This window comes from Bos taurus, chromosome 6, assembly GCF_002263795.3.
Source record: "Bos taurus isolate L1 Dominette 01449 registration number 42190680 breed Hereford chromosome 6, ARS-UCD2.0, whole genome shotgun sequence".
NCBI classification, from domain to species: Eukaryota; Metazoa; Chordata; class Mammalia; order Artiodactyla; family Bovidae; genus Bos; species Bos taurus.
In genome coordinates this window covers 98,287,338-98,300,133 of record NC_037333.1, presented here as the reverse complement: position 1 = coordinate 98,300,133, position 12,796 = coordinate 98,287,338, and the positions used below count along the sequence as shown (strand labels likewise).

General features: G+C 45.0%; 1 protein-coding gene across 4 annotated transcripts in view; it reads right to left on the bottom strand.

The window, feature by feature from the left end:
• Positions 1-11,560, bottom strand: part of GPAT3 (glycerol-3-phosphate acyltransferase 3) — a 71,753-nt gene extending 60,193 nt beyond the window's left edge. Inside the window, exons 1-2 of one of the 4 annotated variants that reach the window (XM_015471698.3) lie at positions 11,474-11,560; positions 10,377-10,663 (exon numbers count right to left, since the gene is read on the bottom strand). In XM_015471698.3, coding sequence (XP_015327184.1) covers positions 10,377-10,517 — 141 coding nt within the window. In that variant the 5' untranslated portion in view covers positions 10,518-10,663; positions 11,474-11,560. Of the gene's footprint in view, positions 1-10,376; positions 11,020-11,473 lie in introns of those variants that run through there. The other 3 variants (XM_005208184.5, XM_024993215.2, NM_001192514.3) reach the window with 3 other exon arrangements.
• Between the last annotated feature and the right edge of the window lie 1,236 nt (positions 11,561-12,796).

Here is a 12,796-nt window from a genome sequence, read left to right as displayed (position 1 = left end):
GTGCCATAGACAGGACACAACATATTTAAACCATGCTTAAATAACATGAAATTAATCATTAAGCCCTCATGCTATCTGAATTGAAGAGACACCCCACTGAATTTCTGATATAATAGGATTCCAAGTCCCAGGTATACTCTAATATTAGTTACCAATAATTCCCAAATAAAAATGAGGAAAAGATCATGTTTACCTTATTAAAACTCTCACACACACCTGGTATCCAATAAATTACTCCTTGAAAAGGTCAGAAAGTATGAAGGACAAGAGCACAGACTATAACATCAACTCTGGGTATAAAATTACTTAATTCCTCTCAGCCTCAATTTCCTCATCTGTTAAATGAGGATAATAGTTCCTATCCCATAAGGTTGCCTTGAGGATTAAATGAGATTAATACATGTAAAGACATAAACACAGGACACAAAGAATATTATTTTCATAACAAATTAGGCAATCAAGGATGAGACATTCTCAAAGATGCCTAACTGCCTATATCAGACAAAAGCTTGCAGAAGGACTATTGTGAGACTTGGAAAGCTGGAAAGGAATCCATGAAATCACTAAGGAGACTGGTGTTGACATATACACACTGCTATATACATAAAACAAATAACTAACAAGGACCTACTGTATAGCACAGGGAACTCTACTCAATACTCTATAAATGGCCTATTTTGGGAAAAGAATCTAAAAAAAGTGAAAAAGAAAAGATATATATATGTATAACTGATTCACTATGCTATACATTTGAAACTAACACAACATTGTAAAGCAACTATACACCAATAAAAAATTTTTAAACAAAGAAACAAAGTAAAAAAAAAATCTGCGCATGAGGTCACTTACCTACTAAGATAAAGAAAATATTATGATTAAGAGGAACCAGTTTTGAGAGAATTTAAGAACAGAAAAAATTAACTCCCAGAAATATAGCAAGGTGTGATTTGCTCTTTTCTTCTTTATACTTTTTTTATATATTTCCCAAATCATCTGGAGAAGGCAATGGCACCCTACTCTAGTACTCTTGCCTGGACAATCCCATGGACAGAGGAGCCTGGTGGGCTGCAGTCCATGAGGTCGCTAAGAGTCGGACACGACTGAGTGACTTCACTTTCACTTTTCACTTTCATGCATTGGAGAAGGAAATGGCAACCCACTCCAGTGTTCTTGCCTGGAGAATCCCAGGGACGGGGGAGCCTGGTGGGCTGCCGTCTATGGGGTCGCACAGAGTTGGACACGACTGAAGTGACTTAGCAGCAGCAGCAGCAGCAGCAAATCACCTACCATTAACATCACAGTTCAAGAGCAGCAAGTAAACTCTTTTGACAGCACTCCAGAAAACCCAGTGGCTACCATCTTCAGCTGAGAACGGATCAATTAAAATATCATCTAGATGATTACAATTCTAGAAGCTAACAGTGCCTAAACTGACTTGGGGAGGTAGGAGAAGAGCAAAAGAAGAAGTAAAGGTCACTGTAATAATTATAATTAAGAGTTCAGCACCTTTGAAGGGGCAAAAAGACAGTATTTATTAAGCATGTCAAGGCAAAAACCTCAGTTATTGGGACTTTCCTGGTCGTCCAGTGGTTAAGAGTTCGCCTTCCAGTGCAGGAGACTCGAGTTCAACCCCTGGTTGGGGAACTAAGATCCCACATGCTGCCGGGTAACTACGCCTACGCTCTATAACTAGAGAGCTCCAGCACTGCAACTGCTGAGCCCACCGGCAACAAGAGAAGCCTGTGCACCTCAACAAAGACCCAGCACAATCCCCTTCCAAAATACAAACAAATGAAAAAACACACTTCAGTTATTGCAGGGCCTGAAGGGATTAAGCAGAAAGATAAAAGGATTTTTTGTTTTGTTTTGTTTAATAAAAAAGAAGATAAGTGCTAGAGAATAAATAACTTAAAACATGTACATGAAGGTCAAGAAGTAGGGCATAACCTGACTGGATCAGGACCCCTGCACCACACCCCAAATAGCAAAGCAGGAACATGCCATTTGTGCCTAGAAAACAGCCTATAAATAGGTGCCTAATCTTCCCAGCTTCAAGTGGCCAGTCACAAATGATAACAGGCTCAGAGTCTTAATTTGGTTTCGTCCTTTTCTCCCCCTTGCTGATCCCAGGCAGGAATTCTCAAATTCTGGACTTTCATGCCTCCCACCTTGTCTCAGTAGAGGTGAAGGTTCATTTCTGCGTGTGTGTGTGTGTGTGTGTGTGTGCGCGCGCTTTGTGACCACACACAATGTCCAGTGCTTTGTGACCTCATAGACTGTGGCCCGTCAAGCTCCTCTGTCCATGGGACTTCCCAGGCAAGAATCCTAGAGTAGGTTGCCATGCCCTCCTCCAGGGTTCTTCCCAACCAGGAGATTGAACCCACGTCTCCAACGTCTCCTGCACTACAAGCAGATTCTTTACCACTGAGCCACTGGGGAAGAGTTTTTCACTTTACAGTCTTGGTACCTATCATTGGTTGTTAAGTAGACTAAAGATATGATTAAGATAAAATTTTGTAAATAAACATTCATCCTTATCTTGGAGCTCTTTTTTTTTTAATGTGGGCATGTGCTTTTGAGTATTATATAAGTGGGAATTACCTTTAGACTAGGACAATCAGTTCATGCTGACAGGATGGAAAACATTGGTATCGCATGGCTGTTATGAGCTGAACTGTACAAATTCATGTGTTAAAGCCCTAACCCCCAGTACCTCAGAACCTGGCTGTATTTGAAAACTAAGTCTTTAAAGAGGTGACTCAGTTAAACAGAAGCCCTTAGGGTGAAGTCCTAATCCAGTATGACTGGTATCCTCATACGAACAGGAAGAACTAGGGACGCGTATACACAAGACAGACCTTCCAGGCCACTGCCTACAGGACGGCACCATCTACAAGCCAAGGAGAGGCCTCAGAAGAAATCAAATCTGCTGACACCTTGATCTTGGGCTTCTAGCTTCCAGAACTGTGAGGGAATAAATTTCCACGGTTTAAGCTACCGAGGTTATGGGATTCTGCTATGGCAACAAACTAATATGGGTACTTTGCTGCAACAGCACGATGTGCTCCAAAGAACTCCATGTTCTGTCATCACCCGAGGTTTAGAACAAAGCCCCTCTCCTGAAATGCTAGCTCCCAAGTCTGTCCTCCAAAACACAGTTCCTGTGTTCAAGACGAGCACGTTTTTTGCTTTTGCTTTTAATGATTATTTATTTATTTAGCGATGTCTGGTCTTAGTTGTGGCACATGGAATCTAGTCCTCTGACCAGGGGTCAAACCTAGCCCCCTGCATTGGGAGCAAGCAGTCTTAGCCACTGGACCACCAGGGAAGTCCTGACAACTTTCCATCAGGTTGTCATTTCACTTAATTTCAAAATCCTCTTGAAAGAAAATAAGGAGCTGTCCACAATTCACAGTAAAGAAATGGGTAAGCCTAATTTTTCTAACTTGGGCCAAAAGTTTGCAAAAATGTGACACTGTCAGCTAGACAATTCAACTTCCGGTTTCCATGCTAAAAAGACACATAAGAATTAACTAAGGAGCGGGAAAGGAAAAAGGAAAAATGTAGAAAATTGTAGCTCAGAGGGTAAAGTGTCTGCCTGCAATGCAAGAGACCTGGGTTCAGTCCCTGGGCTGGGAAGATCCCCTGGAGAAGCAAATAGCAATGAACTCCAGTACTCTTGCCTGGAAAATCCCATGGATGGAGAACTTGGTAGGCTACAGTCCATGGGATCACAAAGAGTTGGACCCGACTGAGCAGCTTCACTTACAAAAGGTTAGGCCTACTCAATGGCTGGCCATCAATTGTAGCAAAATAAAACGGTCTCTTGGCAGAATAAGAACTTAGGCTCTAGATTCAAGTTAAATTCTGATTCTACCACTGACAGCTGTATGCCACTGTCCAGTCAACTCACCTCTCTGAACCTTCTTTCCTCAGTCTATCAGTGGGAATAACACACCCTATCCCAGAGAGGTGTTGTGGAATGAAGTTAACTAAGAAGCACATTGCTTTGGTAGTTTTCTTTTATTATGACTTAATGGCTCAGCAGGTAAAGAATCCACATGCAATGCAAGAGACACAGGAGCCGCGATTGGATCCCTGGGTAGGAAAGATCCCCTGGAGGAGGGCATGGCAACCCACTCCACTATTCTTGCTTGGAAAATCCTATGGACCGAGGAGCCTGGCGAGCTACAGTCCGTGGGGTCACAAAAAGTCAGACACAACTGAGCGACTAAGCACACTCTGTCATAAACAGTCATGGCCTTCTAGAAGATTTACTGTATTTCCAACACCAGGGGTAATGCCTGAGTGTTATAACAACAGAAGTGTTAACCATCTGAAAATTATTGACCTGCCTTTTTTAAAAGACAGAAAAATAACCGGTGAATGGAGGAGACGGTAAGGGAAAGAATAGTAACTAAAATACAAGTCAGGAGTAGACTGCTCTGAATATGTGTGTGCTGACCCATCAGATCTGAAGGTAGATTAATTCTTGGCTACATAGGAGCAAACACACACACACACACACATACAACCAAAGAGTGTTCCAATCCAAACTCCACTAAGATTTGAGCACCTAGTGTATATTAATGGCTTTCATTCACTTCTCCTCATTCAATCTGCACAATAACTCTGTGAGCTACATTCCTAAATACACAGGAAGAAACTAAGGTGGAGATGCTGAATGACCTGCCCAAGGTTACAAAGCCAGAAATTTGGAGGCAGCTGTTCATGTGTCCAAATTATTCTTCAAAAGTTGAGGGGAAAATTAAGTCCATTAATATTTACTTTTATCTATCTATTGCTTGCAATATCTGGTTAGATTCAGCAATTTATGTATCAGTCCCCCATATCTTTTTCTCCATTAATCCTATATTCTTTCCATTCTTTATTTCCCTCTAATTGTGAACTTTAGGCCAATGAATAACAGTCCTTAGACCAATGAATAACAAGCATCATTAACCCTTCCTAGTTGAGAACAGCATAATTCAACCTTTAATCCATGCTCCTGTCTGATAAACATAAAAAACTCATATTCTCTTCCAGAGATCTAAATATATATTAATACACCCTACCAGGCAGGGTGTATTAATGGACTATGCATTCCCTCAGTCAGAAGTTTTACTTTGCATAGTTTGCACTCCTAAAACAACTTTCTCCAATATAAAGTCATAATATTGACACATCTACTTCCTAAAAATTACTATAAACCCCTAGAAAATCACTGGTTTAGAGGGACTTCTCTGGTGGTCCAATGGCTGACTCTGTGCTCCCAATAGAGGGGGCCTGGGCATTTGCATGCCACAACTAAGCCCTGGCACAGCCAAATATATAAATAAATAAAAAACTACCAAAAAAAAAGAAGCAGAAGTGAAGAAAATCACTGGTTTAGAGACTCACTCACTTACTCTATGATAAAAATTCAAGCCCTGTTTTTCAAGTAGCTTGCCATATCAAGGACTTATGAATACACATAAAGATATTCAGCAATGCAGAAGGCAGCAATCAGCAGGTACTTAATAAATAGTTATTACCTGAACTGGAGAGCTCAGAAGAGTCCTCAGCTGGCTGAGTTATATGACAACTAGTCATTTTCATAGTCAGCTATTCTGAAGATTATCCCCTCATACTGCAACTTTCAGAATTTTTTTGAGTTTATGGTCACAAAAAAGCTACCCATTGTCAAGAAAACTTATCAAAGTAAACACACATGTATAAAACTAAACAGCCTTTTAAAATGGTATGTAAACTGTAACCAAGGAAACCTGAAAAATATCCAATTCTAATTAAAGAGTCCAAAGAGGGATTTCCCTGGTGGTCCAGTGGCTAAGACCCCAAGCTCCCAATGCAGGGGGCCCAGGTTCAATCCCTGGTTGGGGAACTACATCCCACATGCAGCAACTAAGACTTCACCTGCCACAACTATTAATAAAAGATCCCACATGCTGCAACAAAAACCAAAGATCTCACATGCCACAGCTAAGACCCTTCGCAGCCAAATAAATATTTTTTAATTAATTAAATTAAATAAATATATATTTTTAAAGAGTCCAAGTAATATTCCTGGGGCTGTGTGTGTGCTCAGTTGCTATGTTCAACTCTTTGGGACCCCAAGAACTACATACATAGCCAGCCAGGCTCCTCTCTCCATGGAATATTCCAGGCAAGAATACTGGAGTGGGTTGCCATTTTCTACTCCAGGGGACCTTCCTAACAGAGGAATCGAACCCAAGCTTCTCAAGTCTCCTGCATTGGCAGACAGATTCTTTACCACAGGGCCACCTGGGAAGCCATATATTCTTGGGGCTGGAAAGTAAAAGAAAGAAACCACCGAGTCAGTTGAGAATATACTAAGGAATAATGAGTAACAGAAGGTCTGGACCTTGAATGGACTTTAACAAAGAGTAGGGTATTTGTCCAAATATAAAAATGTTTTAATATTAAACAACCAGCACAATCTTTAAGGGAATGATTCCCATAGTTGGCAGAAAAACAATCCAGTCTACCAACCTCTGCCTAACAAATGTCTTTCAAATACCAAATACAGTCCTGGGCTTCCCTGATGGCTCAGACAGTAAAGGATCTACCTGTAATGTAGGAGACCCAGGTTCAAAACCTGGGTCAGGAAGATTCCCTGGAGAAGGGAATAGCTATCCACTCCCGTGTTCTTGCCTGGAGAATTCCATGGATAGAGGAACCTAGCAGGCTACAGTCCATGGGATCGCAAAAAGCTAGACACAACTGAGCAACACTGTCAATTTCCAACATTGCTGTTCTGGTTGGAGGATACAAAGCCCTGGGTTACCATCTCCCTCTCCTGTGCCCAAAGCAGACCTCACTACTGGATCATAGCTCTTCCCTGAGGCGCCCAGCTTTTCCCAAACACAGGAAATCCAGGCAGCTACCACCAAATCAGAGGTGGCTCACAAAATGAATCCCCATTCTAACTACATATATGCCAAGCATCTGTCTGACCTAATAAACTTTGGTCTTAGCAAAGAGGATGGTTCCTTATGCTGCCATCTACCTGGTTTCCAAGCTAGTTGGTTTATCTTCCACTAAAATTAGAAATCTGGTGGGACTCCCCTAGTGGTCTGGTGGTTAAAATTTACCATCCAATGCAGGGGCTTCAGGTTTGATCCCTGGTCGGGGAACTAAGAATTTAATTAACTCTAAATTAATTGAGAACTTAACTAATTCTCAATTAATTTAAAATTAAATTAATTCTAAGCCTGTGCACCGCAACTACTGAACTGGCACACACTAGGGCCCATACTCTACAATAAGAGAAACATATGCTGCAACTGAAGGGCTTCCCTGGTAGCTCAGACGGTAAAGCGTCTGCCTACAATGCGGGAGACCTGGGTTCAATCCCTGGGTTGGGAAGATCCCCTGAAGAAAGAAATGTCAACCCACTCCAGTATTCTTGCCTGGAAAATCCCATGGACTGAGAAGCCTGGTAGGCTACAGTCCATGGGGTCGCAAAGAGTCCCACATGACTGAGCAACTTCACTTTCTTTCACTTTCATGCTGCAACTGAAGAAGAGCCCACCTATAGCAACAAAGATCCAGCAGCTGCAAGAAAGACCCAGCGCAAATACAGAAAAAGAAAACTAGCATTCCTGAGAGCTTTACTAACAAGGAGTACATCTCTAAAAATCTCTTGAAATCTAGATGGACAAAAATTAAAACTTGAGGCCTTGCCACACTGAAAGTCAGATCCTGGACTGGAGATATCTCTTCAAAGTGTAGAAGTTATTTGCCAAGCTAACAGCAACTAGAGGGCTTCCCCGGTGACTCAGTGGCATAAAGAATCCAAGAATCATGTTCAATCCCTGGGTTGGGAAGATCCCCTGGAGGAGGAAATAGCAACCCACTCCAGCATTCTTGCTTGAAAAATCCCATGGACAGAGGAGTCTGGCAGGCTACAGTCTATGAGGTCACAAAGACTCAGATACTACTGAGCACGCAAGCACTCACACACGCTACAGGGACTAGCAGGCCAGTCTCCTTGACGTCTCTTTAGCTGTAGCTGACTTACGCAAGCATTCAAGAGTCAGCACCTGGAAGATAGAGTGTGTAATTTACTATATTCTCACTTGGAGTATCAATTCCAAAAGATATTACTATGTGGGAGAACAGTTCAGTCATTTCAGAGTTCTAAGAGTGAACACCAGCTGAAAATAATCATCTGCTACAGGCAGATGATCTAAGGCAAGAGGCAGCTAGGAAATTCACATCTCTAAAAATTTATTTGTGACCACATGAAATTCACACTTCTAAAAATTTATTTGTGACCATTCATTTGTGACCATGTCCAAAGTGTGATGTCAAGAAGGAAGGTTTGAGACTGAAATATCTCCCAAGTAGAAACAACAGAACTTTTAAAACATGAGGGCTGATGAACAGTCAAATATAACTTTTAAAGACTAGACAGAAAATCAACCATAAAGTACAACAAAAACGTGAGATAAAACATGAGTAGGTAGAAAAGATTTGCAGGAGATTAGCTGGTGGGTGTGGAGAAGGCAATGGCACCCCACTCTAGTACTCTTGCCTGGACAATCCCATGGACCGAGGAGCCTGATGGGCTGCAGTCAATGGGGTTGCTAAGAGTTGGACACGATTGAGCGACTTCACTTTCACTTTTCACTTTCATACGTTGGAGAAGGAAATGGCAACCCCCTCGAGTGTTCTCGCCTGGAGAATCCGAGGGACAGCCGGCCGTCTATGGGATCGCATAGAGATCGACACAACTGAAGCGACTTAGCAGCAGCAGCAGCTGGTGGGTGATCAACAGGTAATCTCCAGGTAGGAGATAAAAGATTAGAGATGGGTATCTGAAAGCCACTCTCCTGGCTGAGGGAGAAGAGCAAATAAAGCCAAGCCCCAGGCAGAGAATAAGGGCAGAAAAATGAGAACCCGTGTAAGAAGGTACTGTAAAGAATCCACCTGCCAATGCAGGAGACACAGAAGACTCGGGTTTGATCCCTAGGTCGGGAAGATCCCCTGGAGGAAGAAATGGCAACCCACTCAGTATTCTTGCCTGGGAAACCACACGGACAGAGGAGCCTGGCAGGCTACAGTCCATGGGATCACAAAGAGTTGGACACCACTGAGGAGGCACATAGGCACATTAGAAGCTTCTGTAGCAGCTAGAGAAACAAGGCATGTAAGATCCTCAGGAATAGAACCTGTGTCTTCTGCAGTGGAAATGTGTAGTCTTAATCACTGGACCACCAGGCAAGTCCCAATAATATTATTCTTTTTTTTTATTTTTTTTTATTTATTTATTTTTTTTAATATTATTCTTTTAATAGCAGCAAACATTACAAAGCATCTAACATGTCCAGATACCAATCTGAAGTGCTTGACATATTTTAACTCACTCAACTCACTTGACAACCCTATGGAAGTAGTTCTTATGATTACTACTATTTTATAGATAAGGAACATGAAGCATAAGAAGTAGGTGAGTCCGCTGTTGAGAAGCAGAGCTGGGATTTTGGTACCAAGTCAAAGCAAATCTGTAACCAGAGTCTGCACTATTAACCTTTAGGCTACAGGCCCTCACTTCAGTTAGACTCCTGTCTTAACTGCTTGATTCAAGCAAACCACTGAACTTCTCAGAGTTTCAGTGTCCTTATCTGTAAAGGGGGGATAACATTTGCTCTCCCTACATCTGATGAGAGTCCACAGGGAACCCCTCAGTGACTTAATAAAACCCTGTATGAAGGGCAAGTTACAGTTGTTCCATTAGGGCCTCTCCCATCTAACACCTTTCTTTGCAAAATTTGGAAACAGGAAGATAGGGAGAGCTGAAGTCAAAAAAAACACAGATTTTCAATGACGTGTCAAGTGCCATTGGTTAGATTAAATTTCCATGACTCCTAAAATATAATCAGATTTCTTTCTACCATCCATTCTTATCTTGGGCATAAACCTGATGCCTTTCTGGACGGGAAACCTTAGTCCACAGAAGGACCTCTGAAACCTGAGGTTATAAAAACTAAGGAGAATGAGGTGGCGGCTGCCTCGCTTAAAGAACGTAAAGAAATACCGGTGATAGAAAAGGCGGTCGCGTTGTTATTGAGATGAGTAAAAAGCATCATCATAATAACAGGGAGTGGGGTCTTTCTACCTCCAACCACAGCAACCAGGTGGTCCAGTGGTCTCAGGATCCCTCCAACTCTGCGGGAGAAGCCGGGATACGGCCGAGGATAAACTAAAACGCACCTCCTTCCAGACCACTGACCTTCCTCCTGGTCTCCTGGCGTCTCCTCGGCTCTCAGCTCTAACCTTGTTCCCCATCGCCCCGGGTTTCCCCCCTCCAAAGCCCTCCGAGGAAGGGGAGCAGCATCCCTCCACGGACTCACCTCTAAAGTTTTCACCAGGATCTTCATGTAGATCTCAGAGATGCCCAAAGACACCCCAAAGGCCGAAGGCAGGAGTATGAGGCCAAGCACCAGGGTCAGCCAGGTGTAAAGGATCTGCCCGGCCAGCTCCGCGCCATCCATGTCTCGGAGCACCCCGACGGGGTCCACGGAGGAGGTCCGAGTGCGATGGCCGTCCCTGTCTCCAGGTAGTCCGAAGGCAACTCCGGGAGCAGCAGCGCGGAGCCCGGCTCCCAGGAGTCAACGCCGCCGCCTCCCGGCACTCACCTCTGCGGGGGAAAAAGAAGAGAGGAAGGAAAAAAAAAAAAAAAACTTTCAGAAGGACAGCAATTTCCTTCCTTCCTCTTCGGGCTCCTCCTCGCCGCGGCCGATTAACTCCCTCTGCGCCAGAGGCCCAGGCCCCCCACCGAAGCCGTCGCCCGGAGCGCAGACCTGGGAGCGAGCGCGGAGACACGCGAGCGCGGCGGGGAACCGGCTCCACCCCGGGTCCGATTTCCGCTGGGTGGCGATTGCGACAACTCAAGCGGTGACTCACGGAGGCCCTCCCGGGCGAGGATCCCGAGGCGCACGGCACCGCACCGCCGCGGACCTGGCGCCCGGCCGAGGACTGCACCGGCGGCGGGCTGCGCGCGGACGCCGGGAGTCCCTATTTCTGCGCCCTGCCCTGGCCCCACCTCCTCCGCCACCCAACCGGGAGCCTCCAGGCGGGATCCACGCGGAAAGCGCCGCAGCCTCCCCGGGCGGCCTCCCGCCTTCGCCGCCCCGCCTCCCAGCACTCTCAGCGGAGGTCCCTTTGGGGGCAGAATTTTCATCTGCAAAACGTTAGCCTTTTCTCATGCCCAGAATGGACTACCGATAGGTCCGGGACGCTAGAGAAGGTCCTATTTGGGTATAAAACGACCTCTCGGCCGGGCTTTGAAGGCAGGGAACCGCAGGGGAGAGAAACGCCTCGGTTCCTCGGCTTCCCGGTCTCCCACACCTCCTTCTCCCCCCGCCCCCCATCCCCTCCCTCCTCTGCTGAGCCGCTAGGGAGACACCTAGCTCATCCCCGGAGGGGAAAGCTTTTTCCGACCTCTCACCTGGCTCAGCCGCCGCGTCCCTGGCACAGAAATCCTTCCGCCCAGGGTAGCTCCCTTCCTGGGGCAAAATTCCGACCACAGTTCCCCTCTCCTCCCCGCCCCCGCCCCCCCAACTTAAGGCACAGAAACCACAGAAAAACGCCAGGCCGGCGCTGGCTTCACCCCGCGGACGCGCGCTGCCGGGGAATTCAGTTCCCGCACCGCCGTCTGGCTGGCCCTCCTTCGAACAACCTTGGAGGGGTATTGACTTCACTGCGGTTCACGCCTTTTAGAAACCTGATCTGTTTTTAAGAATATAGCCGGAGAAGGGATGTTGAGACCGTGTAGTAGATGAGAAAATCAGGCTCCCCGGGATTTCCAGGTCGTCACTGAATGAGACCAAAAATCTCACAGCAGTCTCTTTCGGGTGTTATTTCAAGCTGGAAAAGCGGGGAGGGCAAGAAAAACTGAATTCAGAGGGCTGATCGAAAATACTGCCAAGGAGGCTGCCGGGGCCTAAGGTGTAGCGGAAACTAGGAGCGGAAGGAAGGAGAATCCCCCGGGGAGGAATGTAAATATTCGGCCTTTGCACCTCTCTCCGGGTGGGTATCACAACCCCCTCCCCTCCCGCCCCCACTAAGAAGGGGCAAAGAAATGTAACTCGGTCCTAAAATTCAAGTTATGAATAAAGAAGTTTCACGCGCTTGGCCTCTCAACCTTAAACCTCTGTTTGGTCTGCCATTTTATGAAAACAAGAAAAACAATTGCCAAAATCCTTACAAAGTCCTTGCTGGAAACAAACACATATTTAAAACACATAATCCAAATCCTCAAAGATTATTTTGGCTCAACACTATACATTCAAGCAAAACTCTTAAACGCTTCTTTTATTTCCTCAAAGGAAGATGACTAAGGAACCCTGAGCGATTATACCGAAGTTTACCCAACAAGTCCCAGTGCAGGCAGCTTTGTTTAAGGACGGACTTTTTCTACCCATTGAGACCCAAAAGCTGAGCGCCCACAATCTGCAATGATATCTGTTGCTCATGACCAAATTTCATGAACTGGGTTTGCTTCTTTTGTTTTTGGGGGCTTTTGTTTGTTTTTTCAAGGAACAAGTATTGTCCCACAACAGAATGGTTAAATGGCTATGATCTCGAGTGACCTCTGCCTGCAGCAGCTTGAAAAGGGGCTTCGGTTCCCTGCCAGAGATGGAGGCCGTCCTCAGTGACAACACCCTGGCTTCTCAGCTTTGCAGAAAATAATTCCCACAAAGAAGGCAAGTGATGAAACAAGTAAAGTGTTTGTTAGGAGGAAAAGAGTAATGTGGATGAACACACAAGC